General features: G+C 44.0%; 1 protein-coding gene across 1 annotated transcript in view; it reads left to right on the forward strand.

Moving 5' to 3' along the window:
• Positions 1 to 24,565, forward strand: part of LOC135522062 (t-SNARE domain-containing protein 1-like) — a 123,533-nt gene that overhangs the window by 68,402 nt on the left and 30,566 nt on the right. The window contains exons 10-11 of the mRNA XM_064947978.1: positions 819 to 901; positions 20,190 to 20,299. Of these exons, the coding sequence (XP_064804050.1) occupies positions 819 to 901; positions 20,190 to 20,285 (179 nt within the window). The 3' untranslated portion in view covers positions 20,286 to 20,299. The remainder of the gene's footprint in view (positions 1 to 818; positions 902 to 20,189; positions 20,300 to 24,565) is intronic.

A 24,565-nucleotide genomic window follows, 5' to 3' on the forward strand; every position in this document is an offset into this window, starting at 1 on the left:
CCTCCCCAATTTTTTGACATCCAATTGGTAGTTTAGTCTTGTCCCATCGCTGACTCGGGAGAGGTGATGTTCAAAAGCCACGCATTCTCCGAAACACGATCCTGCCAAGCCGAAACATCACCCTGGGGTGGCAGGTAGCCTAGTGGTTACAGCGTTGGGCCAGTAACTGAAAGGTTGCTGGATCGAATCCCTGAGCTGACAAGGTAAAAATCTGTCTTTCTGCCCCTGAACAAGTCACAAAAAAAAAAAAAAATAGCCACACTGCTCTCTTAACCCGGAAGCCGGCTGCACCAATGTGTTGGAGGAAACACTGGCGACTGAATCTGCATGCACCCAGTCCACCACAAGGACATCCCGGCCAAGGACATCCCGTCCAGTCAAACCCGACCCAAGCCCGGACGATGCTTCACCACTTTATGGGTCTCCCGGTTGCAGCCGGCTGTGACACAGCCTGGGATTGAACCCAGGTCTGTAGTGATACCAATGCGATGCTGCGCCACTTGGGAGGCCCAAATTAATGTGGAATTGCATACATTTTTCTTGGGTATGTGTGTGAAAGATGGCCATTTAAACATTAAGAAAATTGTTCCATTTGTTACATACCTAGTATAGTGACAAAATCCTACTAAGTAGTGGAAGTACCTGTATGTTTCTTCTATTACCACTATAGAATGAAAAAATGAGTACCCAGTGTGCTTCAACCTGGTAAGAAAAGGTCCTCAATTGGGGGTACTGTGTTGCTATAAAATATATCTGTGTTGCTATGAAGTACTATGAAGTATAATCGTTATATTTACCATGCTGTTATGTCTCTTCAGATAGCATTGAGGACTACATTCAGACCACCACATCCAACGTGGAGTCAGCCAATCAGGAGCTAGCAAAGGCCAGCCATCACCAGGTGCAGTATTATCCTCCATTTCATTGTCCAGGTTCAGTGATGTGGGTGTGTGTGTGCATATGTGTATGTCTGTGTGTGTGTCTGTGTACTTACAGGCGGGTGTGCGGTCAGGTGTTTATGTCAACTAAATGCAGTTGCTGTATATTGTCATGTCTGTGTATTGCTGGTACTGACATGACATTTTAATGGAGATTTTCAGGTGTCATGCTGATACACATCTATTTACAGGATCAGTAGGACAAACATGATTTCAAATAGCAGGGTTTGCTATTTCATTACTACTTTATTGCGTTCATTATGATGCTGTGGATATAACAATAAAGATCACATTTTCATGTCATATTTGATCAGCTTTTGCCGTTAGCTAAATTAATTGGTCTGATGGAAACAGTAAAATGTTAGCCTGGAGTCTAATAGGAAAGTCAAACAGATATACCAACACTGAACTCCAATTCCATAAACAACTGTTTCTTCCACCAAGATAATGATTATGAGGTTTCAATTTCATTGTACAACTTTATTGACTAAGAACGGAAATACGTTAGTAATGTGCATCAGATGGTAGACTGCCATGAAGTATTACTTGGTTATGATTTCTTTCTGATTTCTTTTGAGTGAGTCTCATTTCCATTTGGTAGCACATTCACAAAATGCCCAAGGTTATTATTCTTTTTCATTTTCCTTGTGTATATTGACTAGTAATTGTATGTCATACTTTTCCCCCCTGTCACCCTTGCTTGGATTATATCACAGTAGAGCTTAGAAGTCAGTGTTGGAAGCATAGGGCTGTAGCGTGTAGCCCTCTGGCTATCCTAAATTATATATTGACAAAAGTGTCATTGGGTTAATAAAAAGCTAACCTTTTCTGTTACTAGTAGTAGATAGCTTCACAACACCCCGCACAGTGAGGTTTTATGACCCTGATACTCTGTCTGCAAACACACACACACACACACACACACACACACACACACACACACACACACACACACACACTTGTCATTTAGCGACTTACAGTTCATTCATCTAAAGATAGCTAGGTCAGGCAACCCCATATATCAGTCATACAGTAGTAAGTACATTTTTCCTCAATAAAGTAGCTATCAGCGATGTCAGTGCTAGTAGGGGGGTATATGGGAGAACTTGAACACCTGGCGTGTTGCTGTGTTCTGCATAAGTTCCAGGGGGTTGATGGCACAAGCGGCGAACCCAGTCAACAGCAAGTTGCAATAATCCAGATGGGAGATGACAAGTGCCTTGATTAGGACCTACGCCACTACCTGTGTGACGTAGGGTCGTACTCTATGGATATAGTAGAACTGAGCCCTGGGGGACACCAGTAGTGTCCAATCCAAGAGGTTGTAAAGCGTGAAATTCCCAGCCCTGAGAGGGTGGAGAGGAGGATATGATGTTTCATAATCTCGAAGGCAGCGGATAGATCTAGGATGAGAACAGATGAGAGAGAGTCAGCGTTGTCAGTGCGGAAAGCCTCTATGACACAGAGGAGAGCAGTGTGAGTGACCCATCTTGAAGCCTGAATGGTTCGTGTCAAGAAAATCTTTCTGAGAGAGCTAGCGAGAGAGTTGGTCAGAGACACAATGGTGAAATGTTTTGGAAAGAAAATAAATAAGGGATACCGGACTGTAGTTTTTGATGTCAGAGGTATAGAGTTGGTGTCCTGAGTTAAAGGTGACGGGGCCAGTGGTCAGGAAATGGGAGAAGGGTATGGAGGAGGGAATGGGGTTGAGCAGGCAGGATTTCATCTGGAGAAAGAGGTCAAGGCTTAGTGTAGTTCTGTGTGAGTGGGACAAGTGGACTAAATAGACGGAGTAAATGAGGAGCGGATGTCATCAACATTCTTTTCTAAGTGGTTGACCAAGTCGTTCTCAGAGAAGGGGGGGTGGAAGATTAAGGTGGGAGGAGAAGGTTGAAAATAATTTCCTAGAGGCAGAAGCTTGAAATTGAGAGTGATTGAAAGTGGCTTTAGCCGCGGATACAGAGGAAGAGAAGGTATAGAGGATGGAGTGAAAGGATAATAGGTCCTCCGGAAGTTTAGTTTTCCTCCTTTTTTGCTCAGATGCCCGCAGCCCTGTTCTGTAAGCTCGCAGTGAGTCATTCAGCCACGGAGCAGGAGGGGAGGGCCGAGCTGGCAGGGAGGAAAGGCGACATTGAGAGTCATAGGATGTGGAAAGCGAGGACAACAGAACAAACAGAAAATATTGTCAGCTTGAGACCTAAATATCCCTGATAAGCACTCAAATAATGTTTGTATTTACTAATTCAAGTCATATAGGCCACTAAGTTACTTACTCAATGGGAAAAGTTGCGGCCAAAACTATCCTAAATAAAACTAATTTAAAGAAAAAGGTCGATGGACACGATCTTGTGTAACAACAGAACAAACAGAAAATGTCAGTGTAAAATGGATGTGATTTTGATGCAAGTCATATAGGCAGTCTTACTCAATGGGAAAAGTCGATTGACTTACAATGGATGTGATTTTGATGCTAAGTTTTAGAACACCTACTCATTCAAACACTTTTTTTTGGTTACTGCAGCATTCCATATGTGATAGTTTTGATGTCTTCACTATTATTCTACAATGTAGAAAATAGTAAAAAAAATAAAGAAAACCTACTTATTCAAGGGTTTTTCTAAAACTTTTGACTGGTAGTGTATGTGAAAACCAGTTCCAGTCGTGAATCTATACTGCGTTCATCGAGGAAAATGAGGACACACAGGTGTAAGTCGAACCAAACATTGTTGGCACATAAAATGAAGTTTCATTATTGTGCTGTATCCCTCTGAGCATGCCACACAAAACACACAAGGACTCGGCACCCCTGAGTGCATCCCTGAGATGGCTCGATGTCTGGAAATCAATCAGCTCAGTTTGAATTGGAGCCTCATCCAGCAAGGGTATCGTTTTCTTAGCAAGGGAGGAGAATTCTCCACCTGGGCGGACTGTGAGAGGATCACGTACAAACACAATGATATCCTTGGGCATGCTGTAGTCTTCAAATCAGGTGGAGAAGTTGTCTGGTCCCTCTGCCTGCCGTTCTTCAGTGTGCTGAAGTGCAGTAGCCTTCCAGATGACAAGTCCAAATCAAACAACTCAAACTTCCTAGTAAAGGCCTCAAGTTTTTCCACCAGGTCCACGACTGTTTTCTCTCTTCCTTGTAACTGCAGATTTAACCCATTTAAGTGACAGAATTCATTATGTTACTGTCACTGAGTTTATTATGTTCTGATCAGATGTGTTAAACATTTTGTTTAATTTGTAGTGTGGGCAAATTCATTTTGCTAATATTATATACTAATTATGTTCTAGCCCGCCAACTATTAGCACGGAAAAGCTAGTTGACGAATGATGGAGTAGAGGGAGACAGAGAGCGAAGATTGTGACCACATAACCTTCTGGGTAGGGTTGGAAGAAAGGGACACAAAAAAGGAAACAAAGTAGTTATTAGAGACCTGGAGAAATTGCAGTGAGATCAGTAGGCGAACAGCATCTAGTAAAGTTGAGGTCAAGCGAATTGTATGCCTTGTGAGTGGGGGGGCTGGGAAAGACTGAGGTCAAAAGAACAGGAGGTTTAACTTGTTATGGCTGCAATCCCGATATCGGGATAAGTGTCATCAACCACCGCTGAATAGCATAGCGCTACATTCAATAAATATTACTACAAATATTTATATTCATGAAATCACAAGTGCAATATAGGAAAACACAGCTTAGCCTTTTGTTAATCCACCTGTCATGTCAGATTTTGAAATGATGCTTTTCAGCGAAAGCAATCCAAGTGTTTGTGTAAGTTTATCGATCGCACTACAAAACATTAAGTGCACTTAGCATCAGGAAGCTTGGTCACGAAAATCAGAAAAGCAATCAAATTAATCGTTTACCTTTGATGATCTTCGGATGTTTTCTCTCACGAGACACCCAGTTACACAACAAATGTTCCGTTTGTTCCATCAAGATGATTTTTATATCCAGAATACCTCCGTTTGTTTGTCGCGTTATGTTCATAAATCCACAGGAAAGAGCGTTCACGACAACGCAGACAAAAATTCCAAATAGTTTCCATAATGTCCACAGAAACATGTCAAATGTTTTTTATAATCAATCCTCAGGTTGTTTTTAAAATATGTAATTGATAATATATCAACCGCAAATGTCTTTCACAGTAGGAGAGGGGAAAACAATGGCTGTCCAAATTCTGTTGCACGAGCAGAATTCATGTGACCACTTGACGTGATGTTATCGTTCTGGCTAATTTTTTCTGGCTCATTTTCAAAATAAAAGCCTGAAACTATGTCTGAAGACTGTTGACACCTTGAGGAAGCGATAGGAAATGGAATCTGGTTTTGATTTTCCTCAGGGTTTCGCCTGCAATATCAGTTCTGTTATACTCACAGACAATATTTTGACAGTTTTGGAAACTTTTGTGTTTTCTATCCAATATGAATAATAATATGCATATATTAGCAACTGAGACTGAGGAGCTGGCCATTTACAAGCTTGAGTGGACAAGTGACAGTGACAGCATGGAATTAAAATGAGGACATGGACAGGTGAGTGAGGGAGAAAATATAACATCTCCATCTAGAATGAGTAGCCCCTGTGACATCACCATGATGACCAGATGCTCTCAGACTATGAGAGAACACAGTCAGATGAAGAGAGAGCAGCTGGAGGAGCAGTGTTCTCTGGGGTGATCCATATCTCTGTCAGGGCCAGCATAGGCTGAGTTGAACTTGCCGTTCTTGGCTGCAGATTGGCAGTTCCAAATGCTGCCAGCGACCAGGAAGTCCACATGGGTTCTGCGCACAGTTTACACTTAAAAGGTGGGGAGCATCTGTAAAACCTACACTGAGAGGAGTGAACAGGTATAGAAAACACACACATAGTTGACAAAGCTCCAATAGAGAAAAATGAGATCATCTGAAAATAACTAGGTAAGATACTCAAGTATGAGACTTCCTCTCTTTCCTTCATCAAGCAACTCAGCAGAACCGTCTTTGTTTCACGACAAAACCGCTGACAGAGCTGCCACTGAAAAAACAGGGGAGACTGAAGTACTAGCACCAATTGCTAATTGCCTAACAGAGGTGAAGCCACTCCACCTCCAGTACAGCCGCGGATTACAAAATAACAACAATCACAAATTGCCCTGCCCCTTAATCCTCGGTTGATGTGTCAACAATCAGCTTCATGTTATGAGCAGTCAGGGTAGCCTAGTGGTTAGAGCGTTGGACTAGTAACCGGAAGGTTGCAAGTTCAAACCCCCATGCTGCTAAGGTACAAATCTGTCGTTCTGCCCCTGAACAGGCAGGTAACCCACTGTTCCTAGGCCGTCATTGAAAATAAGAATTTGTTCTTAACTGACTTGCATTTTTTTAAATAAAGGTAAATAAAAAGTTCACACAACAAGTAGACTACTGGGAAGACAGGGCCATCTACGTTAAGTGCTGTCTATCTATCAAAAAGACATCAACAGATTAAGAAAAAAAAGTCTAATTATCACTCCTGGAGATAGCAGGAGTCCTCTATCTACAGATTGAGGCACATACACACACATACATTTGAGCTGATGTGCTGTTTCATACTTTTTCAGTTTTTTACCTTTATTTTACTAGGCAAGTCAGTTAAGAACAAATTCTTATTTTCAATGACGGCCTAGGAACAGTGGGTTAACGACAGATTTTGTACCTTGTCAGCTCAGGGATTTGAACTTGCAACCATTCGGTTACTCGTCCAATGCGCTAACCACTAGGCTACACTGTACTTTATTTTATATCTATGGTATGAATATCACTATCCTACTTAGTGATTTGTTGTCAACAGCAGCCGACCCTTTTCCTAAATCATTATCTCTCTAATGGCATTTCATTGACTTTTCCTCTCTCTCATATCTACTACACACATAGATGACCAACATGCAATGTCAGGGATTTATCCACTTGTTTCAGAGAGGTGCTTTTATGCATTTATTTTATTGGATGGATCTAACAACACCTGAATAACTTACACAGTTACTCTTCCTGAATAACTTACACAGTCATTATTCCTGAATAACTTACACAATTACTCTTATGTGGGTAGTTTATTTAAAGTATAATAGAATATTGTGCATGTATACCATAAGAAATACCCTGCTGTTGAAAAAAGGTCCCATATTACTGTAATATATCCCCAAAAACAATACCATAGTTGTGTAGGGTCAGGACACTCTTCACAGATCCACGCTGGCATTTATATTTTTCTGTTGGATTACTAAAGTATATAGAAACCATAATACTTCCCCCCCAAAGTTTTGTGAGAGGTGCTCTCATTCCTATAGGCTTCCTTTTCTCTGTTTCATGCTGTTCCTATTGCTGCTCTACAAGTGAGCGAGTGAGTGAGCAAATGAGCAAGTGCACAGAGCTTTCCCATTAATTGTCATTTCATTATCTCAAGGAGAGCTGAGCCGTGACCAAGCTCATGTAGAGCAATTTAGCCCTCCGCCAATCCACGCGGCTGTTTCTAGTCTAGAGGAAGAGAGAAACACTGTGCAGGGGGCAATATAAAGAGTGGTAGGGAGGAAAAGAGATTGAAGGAGAGAAACGAGAGAAAGAGTGAGACTGTTGAGGAGGGAGATATACAGAGAGTGGGAGAGTGAATGAGAGAGAGAAGATGAGTAGGAGATCAAGAAAGAGACTAGAGGAGAAGGGAAAGATACAGAGAGCGAAAAAGAGAGAGACACACACACACACACACACACACACACACACACAGAGACATACAAATGGCAGAAAGTCAAGGGCACAGTTCCATGAACTCAGTCAAACAGCACCAATGGTCAATTAAAAGGGGATGACATTTTAGTCCATGGCCCACCATGTCAGAAGGCTTTACACTGAAAATAAATTGAATCTATAATCCATTAGCCTCAGGCAGGTTACTCCTCTCACATGAAGACTTCTCAAGATACAACACTGATGTTGTGTCTCAGCCCCATCCATGTCCAACAGCCTGAGATGAACTGTGATTGTTCATTACTATGTAACGATACTATTATATTATACAGCCTCCATGTCACTAGTGAAACATAGCTGTTTTATTATGTGTTGAATGATGGTTTAATATAGACTCATTCAAACACACTTCTGTTAGTGTTGCATTTAATTTCAAATGTCTCAGTTGGCCATTAGATTAAGTTGATTATGGGGAATGTGTTTGTAATGATTTACGAATGAGCAAACTCAATATGCATAATGATTAATTGAAAGGCAATGACTCACTTGATTGGTGGTTACCATAATTACATCATAGGACGTCACAGTCTCTGTTTGAAACTCAGCCGCCTTTGTGGAAATGTATCTCCTCCTGTGATCAATATGACATATTTCCACTATCATGCTAATTCAGATTGTTTGTTTTTGGAGCTCCTGGTGTTATCATATTGCTGGAGACAGGGAGGGAAGGAAGGAAGGAAGGAGGGAAGTTGGGAGCGAGCGAGAGAGAGAGAAATGCAGACAATTTTATGCCTGACAGAGAAACACTGAAAACGGGCAGGGGCACACTAGGGTTGAGCGGTATCCAGATGCTCATATCGTCATACCATCATTCTCTCACCCCGGGATTTATGGCATTACCTGTTTAGTACACAAGGGAGCATCAAAAGCCCATTTGGGTGTTTGCATAATGTTAACCAAATTAGCACAAGTAATAGCAAATTTTAATGGAAGCTCCTAGCTAAATATGCTAACTAGTGCAAACGATAATAAACTAATTGCATCAACAGGCAATCCAGATCATAAAGTTCTAAATATATAGGAAGGAGCTACTGAATGTCATGTTTGGGGAGTTTAGACCTTTACAAGCGAATGTGAACGAGAGACATTGTGCAAATGAACAAAGTGTTGACGCATGCTGTACTGGCTCTCCAGTGTGGAGTCTGAAGTGGCTCGGGCAATGGCCCTGCCTGCTCTGCTTGGAGAAGACTGGTAGGAGCAGACTGATGGGCCAAGAACAGAGAGTAGAAAAAACACAAGGAAATAAAGATTGAAGTGGCAGCTGTACAAATAACTAATCCAAATGGCTTTGACTTCTCAAACATGGAAGACAGCTAAAATAATATGATGCTCTGTCACCTTATTAATTCAGACACTTATTTAGATAGGAAGCTAAACTAGGGTCGTGTTAATGCAGTTTTTCATGCAGTAAAAAAATATATAAAAAGCATAAGAAATATCTTGCTTTGTTTTCTTATACACAGATCGAAAACAAATGTTGTGCTTCAGATGACAATTATTTTTTCCAGTAAAATGCAAAATTATGTGAAAAAAGCTAAACATTAGGAAACGTAGCTGGCTTCATTCTTTCTATGATTGGCCTAAATATTAGAAATATGATGGCCATGCATCATTTTTGCTTGTTCATTGTAAGCTCATTTAGTTGTGTGGCTGCCAGCCAAATAGCGCTGCACTTCTGTTGTCAACTAATGAAAATGAAGCTATTTTATGCCGAATGTGTTGCGCTAATGTATTTTCTGTGAAGGAAAACTACAGTTGCACGTCCTTGATCACTCTATTGAGGAAAAAAAACACTGACTTTCAATATAAAATGTGACCCCTGTCAAGACACAGCTGGACTCACCTGCTACCGCTTTCTCCTATTGTGCTATTTACAAACAAACGTGTGACTGGCTCAGCTGTGCTGGGGAACTAAGTAAGCTTCATAATGTAAAATAATGTGACAGGTGAAATAAGAACACCATCTACTTAATCTCCTAAAGCATTGCACAAGTTGACTGCAGGTATTTACTTAAAAAATAGCTACAAATATTAAAATGCATTGAAAACTTCAAATAAATAGTTTCACCAGTTTTGGCGATATTGAAAGACAATCCAGTGGCCATTTCTAAATACCCCGGTATACAGAATAAACAGGAGGCTGAAGAAATTTGGCTTGGCTGCTAGGACCCTCACAAACTTCTACAGATGCACAATTGTGAGCATCCTGTCGGGCTGTACCACCGCCTGGAACGGCAACTGCACCTTCCGCAACCGCAAGGCTCTCCAGAGGGTGGTGCAGACAGCCCAATGCATCACCAGGGGCACACTGCCTACCCTCCAGTACATCTACAGCACACTTTGACCCTGGAAAGCCTTGAAGATCACCAAGGACTTCAACCACCCAAACAACGGCCTGTTCTCCCCCCTACCATCTAGAAGGCGGAGACAGTACAAGTGCATCAATGCTGGGACCGAGAGACTGAAAAAACGCTTCTACCCGGCCTCCGCCCAGTACCCTGCCCTGAACATTAGTCACTGTCACCAGCCGGCTACCACCAGGTACTCTACCCTGCACCTTGGAGACTGCTGCCCTATGTACATAGTCATTGAACTCTGGTCACTTGAATAATGTTTCCATACTGTTTTACCCACTTCATATACATATACTTTATTCTAGTCAAGGCTCATCCTATATAACTACAGCTGTACACACCTTTTCTATTCATATACTGTCCATAATGTCTATACACACCATCAGGTAATATATACTGAGTGTACAAAACATTGACAAAGACAGACCTGGTGAATCCAGGTGAGTATGATCCCTTATTGATGTCACTTGTTAAATCCACTTCAATCAGTTTAGATGAAGGGGAAGAGACAGGTTAAAGAAGGATTTTTAAGCCATGAGACAATTGAGACATGGATTGTGTATGTGTGCCATTCAGAGGGAGAATTTCAGTACCATTGAATGGAGTATGGTAGTAGGTGCCAGGCGCACTGGTTTGAGTGTGTCAAGAACTGCAAAGCGGCTGGGTTTTTCACACTCAAAAGTTTCCCATGTGTATCAAGAGTGGTCCACCATCCAAGGGACATCCAGCCAACTTGACACAACTGTGGGAAGCATTGGAGTCAACATGGGCCAGCATCCCTGTGGAATGCTTTCGACACCTTGTAGTGTCCATGCCCCAACGAATTGAGGCTGTTCTGAGGGCAAAATTGGGTTGCAACTCAATGTCCGGAAGGTGTTCCTAATGTTTTGTACGCTCAGTGTATATATTCCGCACTCTGACATTGTTTGTTCTAATATGTCTATATTTATGAATTAATACATTTTTATTTTATTTGCATGTATTGTTTTTTATTCTTACGTATTACTGTACTTTTGAAGCTAGGAACATAAGAATTTCGCTACACCCGCGATAACATAATACAGTATTTGTACGTGACCAATACAATTTGTTTTGATACAAGGTCAACACACACTAAAACATCCACAGAGGAAATATCTCTGGGCAGACAGACAGTCAACAGACGTATCTATTGATGCTTTTAGTCTTGGAGCAGGAAAGAAGGTGTAGCAGGTCTGTCCTTTATATAGTTCTTTGACAACAATAATTTCCCCAGAAGGTCAGTTCTCCACTTGAACAACAATTCAACATCCTCCCTGTCTCTATCCATCCGTGAAAACTTCAGAATTGGAGTTGAAACAAAATTATACTTGGTGCTTTAAAACTTTCCATTATATGATTCTGACTAGGGAAACATGCTCTATACATATTCATGTAACGTACATCCGATGTGTTTGTCTTCCAAAATAAGCCAATTTCATAGACACAGATACATGAGAAACACAGACACAGATACATGAGAAACAAAGACACAGATACGTAAGAAAAATAGACACAGATACATAAGAAACACAGACACAGATAGATAAGAAACACAGACACAGATACATAAGAAACACAGACACAGATACATGAGAAACACAGACAGAATACCAGAGTGCTGTCCGAGGCAATACAGGGACGGGGACAGGGAGAGGTTTGAGCTGCTGTCTGAGGCAATACAGGGATGGGGACAGGGACGGGGACAGGGGCAGGGAGAGGTTTGTGGTGCTGTCTGAGGCAATACAGGGATGGGGACAGGGACGGGGACAGGGACAGGGACAGGTTTGTGGTGCTGTCCGAGGCAATACAGGGACGGGAACAGGGAGAGGTTTGAGCTGCTGTCTGAGGCAATACAGGGATGGGGACAGGGGCAGGGAGAGGTTTGTGGTGCTGTCCGAGGCAAAACAGGGATGGGGACAGGGACGGGGACAGGGACAGGGACAGGGAGAGGGAGAGGGAGGGGTTTCTGATGCAGTCAGAGGCGTTGCAGGAACAGGGATGGGGACGGGCAGGGGTTTGTGGCGATGCAGGGACGGGGGTGGGAACAGGGACAGGCAGAGGTTTGTGTTGCAGTCTGAGGCGTTGCAGGGACAGGGAAAGGGAGGGGTTTGTGTTGCAGTCTAAGGTGATATGGGGACAGGGACAGGGAGGGGTTTGTGTTGCAGTCTGAGGTGATATAGGGACAGGGACAGAGACAGGCAGAGAGAGGGGTTTGTGGCGATGGAGGGACGGGGGTGGGAACAGGGACAGGCAGAGGTTTGTGTTGCAGTCTGAGGTGATATGGGGACAGGGACAGGGAGGGGTTTGTGTTGCAGTCTAAGGTGATATGGGGACAGGGACAGGCAGAGGTTTGTGTTGCAGTCTGAGGTGATATGGGGACAAGGACAGGCAGAGGTTTGTGTTGCAGTCTGAGGTGATATGGGGACAGGGACAGGCAGACGTTTGTGTTGCAGTCTGAGGTGATATGGGGACAAGGACAGGCAGAGGTTTGTGTTGCAGTCTAAGGTGATATGGGGACAGGGACAGGCAGAGGTTTGTGTTGCAGTCTGAGGTGATATGGGGACAAGGACAGGCAGAGGTTTGTGTTGCAGTCTGAGGTGATATGGGGACAGGGACAGGCAGACGTTTGTGTTGCAGTCTGAGGTGATATGGGGACAAGGACAGGCAGAGGTTTGTGTTGCAGTCTAAGGTGATATGGGGACAGGGACAGGCAGAGGTTTGTGTTACAGTCTGAGGTGATATGGGGACAGGGACAGGCAGAGGTTTGTGTTGCAGTCTGAGGTGATATGGGGACAGGGACAGGCAGAGGTTTGTGTTGCAGTCTGAGGTGATATGGGGACAAGGACAGGCAGAGGTTTGTGTTGCAGTCTGAGGTGATATGGGGACAGGGACAGGCAGAGGTTTGTGTTGCAGTCTGAGGTGATATGGGGACAGGGACAGGCAGAGGTTTGTGTTGCAGTCTGAGGTGATATGGGGACAGGGACAGGCAGAGGTTTGTGTTGCAGTCTGAGGTGATATGGGGACAGGGACAGGGACAGGGACAGGGGGAGGGGTTTGTGTTGCAGTCTAAGGTGATATGGGGACAGGGACAGGCAGAGGTTTGTGTTACAGTCTGAGGTGATATGGGGACAAGGACAGGCAGAGGTTTGTGTTGCAGTCTGAGGTGATATGGGGACAGGGACAGGCAGAGGTTTGTGTTACAGTCTGAGGTGATATGGGGACAGGGACAGGCAGAGGTTTGTGTTGCAGTCTGAGGTGATATGGGGACAGGGACAGGCAGAGGTTTGTGTTGCAGTCTGAGGTGATATGGGGACAAGGACAGGCAGAGGTTTGTGTTGCAGTCTGAGGTGATATGGGGACAGGGACAGGCAGAGGTTTGTGTTGCAGTCTGAGGTGATATGGGGACAGGGACAGGCAGAGGTTTGTGTTACAGTCTGAGGTGATATGGGGACAGGGACAGGGACAGGGACAGGCAGAGGTTTGTGTTACAGTCTAAGGTGATATGGGGACAAGGACAGGCAGAGGTTTGTGTTGCAGTCTGAGGTGATATGGGGACAGGGACAGGGACAGGGACAGGCAGAGGTTTGTGTTACAGTCTGAGGTGATATGGGGACAAGGACAGGCAGAGGTTTGTGTTGCAGTCTGAGGTGATATGGGGACAAGGACAGGCAGAGGTTTGTGTTGCAGTCTGAGGTGATATGGGGACAGGGACAGGCAGAGGTTTGTGTTACAGTCTGAGGTGATATGGGGACAGGGACAGGCAGAGGTTTGTGTTACAGTCTAAGGTGATATGGGGACAGGGACAGGCAGAGGTTTGTGTTACAGTCTGAGGTGATATGGGGACAGGGACAGGCAGAGGTTTGTGTTACAGTCTAAGGTGATATGGGGACAGGGACAGGCAGAGGTTTGTGTTACAGTCTAAGGTGATATGGGGACAGGGACAGGCAGAGGTTTGTGTTACAGTCTGAGGTGATATGGGGACAGGGACAGGCAGAGGTTTGTGTTACAGTCTAAGGTGATATGGGGACAGGGACAGGCAGAGGTTTGTGTTACAGTCTAAGGTGATATGGGGACAGGGACAGGCAGAGGTTTGTGTTACAGTCTGAGGGGATATGGGGACAGGGACAGGCAGAGGTTTGTGTTACAGTCTGAGGTGATATAGGGACAGGGACAGGGACAGGGACAGGGAGGGGTTTGTGTTGCAGTCTAAGGTGATATGGGGACAGGGACAGGCAGAGGTTTGTGTTACAGTCTGAGGTGATATGGGGACAGGGACAGGCAGAGGTTTGTGTTACAGTCTAAGGTGATATGGGACAGGGACAGGCAGAGGTTTGTGTTACAGTCTAAGGTGATATGGGGACAGGGACAGGCAGAGGTTTGTGTTACAGTCTGAGGTGATATGGGGACAGGGACAGGCAGAGGTTTGTGTTACAGTCTGAGGTGATATAGGGACAGGGACAGGGACAGGCAGAGGGAGGGGTTTGTGGCGATGCAGGGACGGGGGTGGGAACAGGGACAGGCAGAGGTTTGTGTTGCAGTCTGAGGTGATATGGGGACAAGGACAGGCAGACGTTTGTGTTGCAGTCTGAGGGGATATGGGGACAGGGACAGGCAGAGGTTTGTGTTACAGTCTGAGGTGATATGGGGACAGGGACAAGGACAGGGACAGGGACAGGGACAGGCAGAGGTTTGTGTTACAGTCTGAGGTGATATGGGGACAGGGACAGGCAGAGGTTTGTGTTGCAGTCTGAGGTGATATGGGGACAGGGACAGGCAGAGGTTTGTGTTGCAGTCTGAGGTGATATGGGGACAAGGACAGGCAGAGGTTTGTGTTGCAGTCTGAGGTGATATGGGGACAGGGACAGGCAGAGGTTTGTGTTGCAGTCTGAGGTGATATGGGGACAGGGACAGGCAGAGGTTTGTGTTACAGTCTGAGGTGATATGGGGACAGGGACAGGGACAGGGACAGGCAGAGGTTTGTGTTACAGTCTAAGGTGATATGGGGACAAGGACAGGCAGAGGTTTGTGTTGCAGTCTGAGGTGATATGGGGACAGGGACAGGCAGAGGTTTGTGTTACAGTCTAAGGTGATATGGGGACAGGGACAGGCAGAGGTTTGTGTTACAGTCTGAGGTGATATGGGGACAGGGACAGGCAGAGGTTTGTGTTACAGTCTAAGGTGATATGGGGACAGGGACAGGCAGAGGTTTGTGTTACAGTCTGAGGTGATATGGGGACAGGGACAGGCAGAGGTTTGTGTTACAGTCTAAGGTGATATGGGGACAGGGACAGGCAGAGGTTTGTGTTACAGTCTAAGGTGATATGGGGACAGGGACAGGCAGAGGTTTGTGTTACAGTCTGAGGTGATATGGGGACAGGGACAGGCAGAGGTTTGTGTTACAGTCTAAGGTGATATGGGGACAGGGACAGGCAGAGGTTTGTGTTACAGTCTAAGGTGATATGGGGACAGGGACAGGCAGAGGTTTGTGTTACAGTCTGAGGGGATATGGGGACAGGGACAGGCAGAGGTTTGTGTTACAGTCTGAGGTGATATAGGGACAGGGACAGGGACAGGGACAGGGAGGGGTTTGTGTTGCAGTCTAAGGTGATATGGGGACAGGGACAGGCAGAGGTTTGTGTTACAGTCTGAGGTGATATGGGGACAGGGACAGGCAGAGGTTTGTGTTACAGTCTAAGGTGATATGGGGACAGGGACAGGCAGAGGTTTGTGTTACAGTCTAAGGTGATATGGGGACAGGGACAGGCAGAGGTTTGTGTTACAGTCTGAGGTGATATGGGGACAGGGACAGGCAGAGGTTTGTGTTACAGTCTGAGGTGATATAGGGACAGGGACAGGGACAGGCAGAGGGAGGGGTTTGTGGCGATGCAGGGACGGGGGTGGGAACAGGGACAGGCAGAGGTTTGTGTTGCAGTCTGAGGTGATATGGGGACAAGGACAGGCAGACGTTTGTGTTGCAGTCTGAGGGGATATGGGGACAGGGACAGGCAGAGGTTTGTGTTACAGTCTGAGGTGATATGGGGACAGGGACAAGGACAGGGACAGGGACAGGGACAGGGAGTGTTTTGTGGTGCAGTCAGAGGAGATGCAGCAGAGACAGTGACAAGTGACAGGGAGCCTGTTACAGTTGTACTTCCACTGAGGGTCCCAGGACTGGCCGTGAGTGTTTGTTTGCTACTCCTTTTATCAGTGGGGTGCCATGGGCCTGGGCCTTCAGTGAAGTCCCATACATTCCCACCCAAATTAATCCACCTCTTATTACCATCATTATGATGCCAAGGCTCTAGACACTATACATTTAGACAGAAACGCAGTATAACCAGGCGTTGCGTCACCTTTAAATTTACATTTTTATTCAGATAATTGCAGGGGAAGAGTACAATACAATACAGTAACTAATATGCAAGAACATAGTTGAGTGCAACAGAGTTATATTAATACTCTTCTTCTATCCATTTCTGGTCCACAAACTTTGAGCTTTAAGTCCCCCCCCCCAAAAAAAGTTCCTGTTTACCCAAAAACATGACACAATCAATGAGTCTTTTCAATATTTCCCTATTTTTCTTCACCTTTTCATCGTGCAGCTCCGTTACCCTGCGCGCTTGTTCGTTTAGCTGTAGATCCACTCTGGTGTCCCCAAAAGTTTTCAAAAGCACCATTGCTTGTAAGTGCCCAGCCATACTTTGGTGTCTCGTTGCTGCCTTGGTTAGACAACTCAAGTTTGCAAAGCCAGTATGGCTCCAAACACCAAATCGATCACTTGCAAATAATAGGCATTCCCAGCAGTACAGTTTGCAGTGCTTCTCGGAACCTGTGAGCCATTGATAGCGCTCGTAGTTGGAACTTTGAAAGTGGCGAACGAACCCCTTTCCTGCCTGTGACAGACTTTGTAGCGTCGGTGTCGGGCGACCTCTCCTTACAATGTCTAACTTTTCTTGAAAAGTTTGTCTTGAGAATGGCGTTATAATTATATCCTCGACCAAATCGATATCTTCTCCTCCTTCCGCCATTGTGGGTTGAAAAAACAGCTGAGTAGTACGCAAATTAATTTGTTGATCAATTTCAGTTTCCTAGTTCCATATAGGACCTGCATCTCAATATTGGTAATCCAATCAAAAGACGTGCAGGCACTACGCCTGCTAGCTGGCTCCTGTGTAACACTGGAGCCAGCCAGCAGGCGTACAATAGCCAACTCTAAAGCTGATTGGTTGACACAAAATTTTAATTTCCATTCACTTTAAGCTACAAGTGCCCGCACTGTTGATTCTGAAGGCCTGAGGGCAGATTTTAGACCCCTGGCAACACATGATGGCTGAATATGATTGGATAAAAGATCTAACATTTTTTTTATTTTATCTTTATTTAACTAGGCAAGTCAGTTAAGAACAAATTCTTATTTTCAATGATGGCCTAGGAACAGTGGGTTAACTGCCTGTTCAGGGGCAGAATGACAGATTTGTATCTTGTCAGCTCGGGGGTTTGAACTTGCAACCTTCCGGTTACTAGTCCAACGCACTAACCACTAGGCAACCCTGCCGCCCCAACATAAAGACCAGCCCTCCAAATCTCAACCTGGGGCTGGAAGCAGTGCAACCAAGAGGAAAGCTAAGAAATGAAGAGTATAACTCTTACTCTGGGGAATAATTTAATACCTATTTGTGGGATAATATATTTTTAAAAAATGATATTCTGATGATTGTTTAGGCCAGCAGAGAAGGCCTTGCTGGCCCTGATGGCCCACCACTGCCTTTTATATATCATTATCAGGGTTGACTGGGAATTAGATTGTACACATTTCACATAATCCCATTACAAAGGAGGCAACTAGTTTTCGTCTTCCATATGCGATAAAGGAGGAAAAATATGATGTCAGTAATCATTGCGTGCCATTATTATTGTATTATTAAGACATTTCTAATGTCACACATAAGCTAAATAGCTTTCCCCTCCCAGAAACTCAATGTGAGATTGTCTATCTGTATGAGAGAAATGGTGATGAGTTTGGAGCTGCAGCTGCTAATAACCGCGGTGAGGATCATCTTGGACTGTGAGGATGCAGTGTAGCAGCCTCATGCTTCCCATACCCTGAGGCGGTCCACACGGTCCCTGGCATGGTTGTGAAATGCATCAACACCTTTGGATGGCATTATGCACATACCTGGTGCCACATCATCATGTTTTGGGACATGAAACAACGTTACAGTATAGCTAGAAAAATATGTTAACATTTTGGCGTTTGTGACCGTTTCCAAACGTATCCTCACCATGAGACCAAGCTTTCTTCAGCAGAGCTGGCTCTGAGATTAACTGAGTGGATTCAAGGTGCCACATATTGTATAAAGCTCATGTCTCTTTCAGCCCCTCTCTAGCTCATTCTAACCCAGTTGACCCTTATCCTTGACCAGACCTTTATGCTGACAAAGGGGATTTCTTAGAACCTCGCCATGACAATGACAACACTGAGATTGAAAGGATCAGGGGTGAGAGCCAGCGGGAACAGGCGCGGGTAGGCAAGTGGCAGAGAGAGAGGGGAGGGGGGGGGTAGTGAGATGGGGACATCTGGAGCAATGCAAGAATCGACCAAATGCTTGAGGTTAAGGTTTGTCCTGTTCTTGGTCATTCAGACTGAGCGGAATAGAGCTGGGGAGATCCTCTCTAGACCTCCTCTCTCCTCCTCCCAGGGAACTGCAGTGTACAAGGTCATCAACCACAGGCCTACAGGACTCTCCTGAGGATTAGGAAATTAGTGATAAGAGCATTTCTTCCTTTTCTCAGTTCTGTCTCAGTCACCACCCCCCCCCACCCCCTCTCTGCTCTCTGTGTGCCTCCCTCTCCCATCTCTCTCTCACGGCCCTGTGGCTAGAAAATTCAAGTTTAAAAATACTGCAACAGTTCCTTTGTTATAGTAAACCATTTTTTCCTCTCTCTACCTTATTTATTTGTCTGTTCTGCCTAAATAACAGTGGAATAGGGACGAGAGATTGAGAGAGAGAGACTGCACTGTGTGACTGCTGTGTTCAGGCAGGGAGAAGGAGAGAGGACGGGAGAGAAAGTTTATAAGGCACAGTTTATAAGGAAATGTGAGAGAGAAGCCGGGGAATCTGTGGTGGCCAGCTGCAAGAGAGGAGATAGCGGAGAAAGGCTTTTAATTCTCAATCCCCACAGAGCCTTTGAAAATTACCAATCTTCTTATCACAGACGCAGGGCTGCTTATGCAAATTGTTGTGGAGTGGAACGTTTAAACTGAAAATTACTCGACAGCAATTTTTTTCCCCTCTCTCTCTCTCTCTCTCTCTCTCTCTCTCTCTCTCTCTCTCTCTCTCTCTCTCTTTCCACATGGAAAGCCTGTTTCCAGTCTCAGAAGATGAATTGCTTTGAAGCGAGTCAGGATTTAAAGCCTCCAGACCCAGCTCTGGTCTAACGCAGCCGCTCTCACTGCCTTTGTAGCGGAGAAACGGGGAGGGGAAAAGAGAAAGAAAAAGCATTTGAAAACAACATTCTGGTCTCCCCTCCCTGCTCTGACACATCACCCATCGCCTGAGGAGGCTAGGAGCCAGGGAAATACAGAAACATCTCGAACCCCTGTTCTCCATTCTAGTTATTTTCATTTCTATTTCTTTATCAAAGTTGAGTTTCTTTTTCATTCATTTTTTTTTACTATACATTGAGGGTAATGAACATGAGAGGATGACACAGCTTGTGTTCTATGCGGGAAGTTGCTTGAAAATTTTCAAGTTTTAAATGACACCACAGGCGATATTAGAAAGAGAAAAAAAAGAGGAAAGAGAGTATGTGAAGGAAAATATTGTTGTTTCTGTGTTCTGTGATCAGACACTACTGGCTCTTAATGGTTTCTCTCATCATTAACCGCCAAGCACTTGACCAAACTCAAATCAAGTCTTCATGACAAGTTATTTCTGAAAACACATTCTGATGTAAAAACCTAAGGTAACCCCAAAACCCACAATTGTGTTTCAGCCATTTCACCTGGTATTACGATGGGTGCCTGGAGGAGATGAAATGTTTGTGTTTTTGTATGTATTGAATATGTTGCAGTTTCTATAGTTTTCTAATTGAATCTAATCTGATCTGACCCACAGAGGCAGATGAGGAAGAGGAAGTGTTACATGCTGGTGGCGGGAGGCTTCATCCTCACCCTCCTCATCATCATCATCGCTGTGTCAGCAAGAAAATGAAACCAACCCCAGAGGTAAGCCTCCGAACCCCTCCATCACTACTGGTGTTTATAAACCAGCAGCAGCCAAAAAAATGGAGCTTTACTTAGTATTGATATTGTTATACAGGTACTATATTGGCGTATTGATTGCTATATTGACATTCTATTCTGATTGTAACCTGCATAGAGACCTGAGACGCAGTGCAGACCCTGAGAATATGGCACTGCACATTAAAAGAGAGTTTAGCTTTTTTTAAACCAAATGTAAACGGCATGTTATAGAAGGGTCCAGACACTTTTTGTTTTTGAGAAACTTACCCCAACCAGCGATTCACTTCCTCATCCTCATTGTGCAGTAGGGGGTTCTGAAAAACATCAACAAATGCTCCAAAAGCACCCAAATGATGCCTTTTAGAATCGGGAAAGCTCTCAGTACAGTGATGCAGGTCTTTAGATGTTGTACACATGTAATTGTGTCATCATGAACATTGCGTTACTTTTATTTCACATTCATATTTTTTCACTGCATTATTGTTTAGGGGCTTTGCAAGTAAGCATTTCACTGTAAGGTAAAACACCTGTCTTATTCAGCGCATGTGACTAATAAAATTTGATTTGATTTGATTTGATATCCACGAACCAGGATGAAGAACTGAATCGCTGGTTGGGATAAGTTTATCAAAAACAAGTGTCAAAGGCTAACTTGTCCTTTAAGGATGCGTTCAGTGGCAATAGTTTTATGTTGTGATAAGAGATTTAGCATCATCTCAAAGAATGTATAGGGATTTTACGAAAACACAGCTTTTTAATTGGATTGTCAGTAATGTGCAGGAAGGCTTCTTTCTTGAATTGGATCAATAATTGGAATCATAGTCAGAGGACACACTATGAAAGTGACTGACATTGACTAGCAATGTTCATAGCAGCAAGACAGCAAAGTAAATAAAAAGTTGCAGCTTGACATATTTGCTTTTATAGCAAATCGATGTTTAAGGGTTTTCTGTCAAGAGGAAATGTGGTGGGAAACGATTTATCTTCATATATAACTGTGGACCCTTTTGCCCTATGACCAGTCTCAATTCCTCTGGCATGGACTCTACAAGGTGCCGAAAAGCTCTCCCACAGGGACGCTGACCCATGTTGACTCCAATGTTTCCCACAGTTGTCAAGTTGGCTGGATGTCCTTGGGTTGCTGACCATTCTTGATAAACACGGGGAACTGTTGAGCATGAAAAACCCAGCAGCATTGCAGTTCTTGACACAAACCGGTGCGCCTGACACCTACTACCATATCCCATTCAAAGGCACTACCATGTTTTGTCTTGCCCATTCACCCTCTGAATGGCACACATACACAATCCTGTCTCAATTGTCTCAATGCTTGCAAGTCCTTCTTTAACCTGTCTCCTCCCCTTCATCTACACTGATTGAAGTGAATTTAACAAGTGACATCAATAAGGGATCATAGCGTTCACCTGGATTCACCTGATCAGTCTATGTCATGGAAAGATCAGTTGTTCTTAAAATAATATATTGTATATTGCTGCTCCTTCACATTATATTTTTGCAGACATTTTTTCTTCTTCAGTTTGGACAATGAAATGTAAATGTTAATTCCAACCACAAGTAATGATTTTTGTTCACTTGTAGCTTCACATCTAGCAGCTTGAATGTCTCATGTGGTTGGTTAGCTCTTTGTGTAGCTAGCATAAAAGGTTGAAGAATGTTTCTCTGCCTTTACAGGAAATGACAGATTTCTTCCAAACTTTGGGTTTTCTGACAGAAACAAAGACCCTCACCGTCAACTCAGCAGAGGATAGAATCAGTGTAGAAGACTTTGGCCATTATTCAATAATTAACAGATCAATTCAGAAATGTCATTAGATGTTGATGGAAAACCACAATCTACATGAACCCACAGTCTGGCGTCTTTATCTACCACTGATGGAATTACATTCAGGCCTCTTGTCTGACATACACAAGTACACCTAAACCCACACGCAAACACAATCATAGTCACTGTATTGTACAGCCAATTGGTTCATCTTGAATGGGAGGTTGAGGCCTGTTGGGAGGTGTTCTCTAGTTATCTTCCCCACGTTGATTCTCTCAGGTCACAGATTAGTGGGTCTGCAGGTTTGTGGAGCAATTCGTACCAAATCATTTGGAACAGATGAGATGGAATTTCTCAAGTTGGTGTGTGTGTGTGTGTGTGTGTGTGTGTGTGTGTGTGTGTGTGTGTGTGTGCGTGCGTGTGTGTGCGTGTGTGTGTGTGTGTGTGTGTGTGTGTGTGTGTGTGTGTGTGTGTGTGTGTGTGTGTGTGTGTGTGTGTGTGTGTGTGTGTGTGTGTGTGTGTGTGTGTACTGAGCCTTATAGAGGAGGAAGAGTACAGGCTTAGCAGAACCGCCTGGGTTTTTGCCAAAGCAGACGCAGCCATAAGCCTGGTATAGTCTGCCAGTTCTTGTACCAGAAACACGATCCAAATAAACAAACAGAGTTTAAACAGAATTAAGCGTTCCGAGTATGTACCAACAGCAAATGCAGTTTTCCACCCATTGTTGTTGCTTGTTGTGGCCTTCTTCCATTCTCCTTGATGCTGTTGACAGATTTTGAAGAAAGTACCGGTACTACGCTACAGTACTCTCACATAATAATAATAATAACCCCAATCATAATAACTTTATTTGTATAGCGCTTTTCAGTACTCCCACATACTCTAGCTGGAGTAGACAATAGTATGTTATACAGAAACATAATGAAAGACAGAGATACAAAGAGAGAGAGAGAGACAGCATGACATAGTCATAGAGAGGAGAAATATTGACAGGTACGAACTATGAACACACAGTGAGGGTTAGAGAGGATATATAAACATAGAGAGAGAGAGGCAGAGATGAGAATGGTGAACACTATAGACAGAGACAGGATGATGTGGACCGGTATGAACAAACACAGAGGAGGATAGAGGATATAGATAGACACAGAGAGATACAAAGGCAGATGGGCATAGAGGAGAATAGCGAGCACTATACATCAGTTTAATGAGAGTGACGACGACAGAAATCACTGTGGAGCCGCTTCTGCTCTCGAATCAATAGCCTGGCTCTTTATGGTGCACTAAATAACGCCATAACTGCACCCTGACACTTATTTCTGCAAACGATGTTGCCGGCACCGCCTTCACATCCTGTTTACAGACTCATTTGGGAAGTGAGATTTTTCAGCGTGCATGTTAGCACCATGTGCTAACTGTAACTACACTAGGTCTTCGTGTGTATGGGGAGGAGTGGTCGCTGAAATCAGGGGGTGCTGAACGAGAGAGCTTTCAAGGGGTTTTGTCTAATCAAGCAGTGACCATGTACACTAGACATGTGCCTGTCTCGTCTGTATCCTAACAGCTATACTGACTGTTGGATATCATTCCGTATCCAGATGTTAGTCCAGTTACTGGGATTCTCCTCACACGGGGCCCCATTTACGTCATGGATTTCCCCTATTTATCTAATAGAGTGGTGTGTTTCCCCCCAATACATTTTGCATGTGAAAGGGCCACTAATCAGTGTGGTGTGCATACACTTTGCAGACAACATTGTCTGATAATGACACATGAGCACATTTGCTCTAAAAACGGACATTTGTATTCCTTTCTAGTAACGGTTGCCATTGTGGCTAAAAAGGCTTTCATCATCATATTACACCACTGTAGCACTACAACACTATATTGGAATGGTTGGTTTTGGACTCTCCTCTTAACTGGCTTCAAACAGGGAATCATGTGAATGGACACTCGTGGGAGACCCTCTACTGCATTGCATTGATCAGTAGTCAGGTAGCGTTGTACAAACACACACACATATGCACAAACACACACGGGAGAACAAGTCAAGCGGGGGACCAGGGACACGGTGCTGTCTGATCATAGAGAGTCTCCAGTTTACATAAACACAATCAGAGAGATTACAAGCACACCCTGGAGCACCCTCAAACATAAAACAGCACATCTTCATACATACAGTCCCTTCAGAAAGTATTTATACCCCTTGACCTATTTCCCATGTTGTTGTGCTACAGCCTGGATTCCAAATGGATTCAATAGATGTTGTTTTATCTCACCCATCTACACACTATAACCCATAATGACAAAGTGAAAACATGTTTTTAGATATTTTTACAAATTTATTGAAAATGAATACAGAAAAATCTAATTTACATAAGTATTCACACCCCTGAGTCAATACATGCAAGAATCACATTTGGTAGCAATTACAGCTGTAACTCGTTCTGCGTAAGTCTTTAAGA

The sequence above is a fragment of the Oncorhynchus masou genome, chromosome 30, assembly GCF_036934945.1.
Source record: "Oncorhynchus masou masou isolate Uvic2021 chromosome 30, UVic_Omas_1.1, whole genome shotgun sequence".
In the NCBI taxonomy this organism is placed as follows: domain Eukaryota; kingdom Metazoa; phylum Chordata; class Actinopteri; order Salmoniformes; family Salmonidae; genus Oncorhynchus; species Oncorhynchus masou.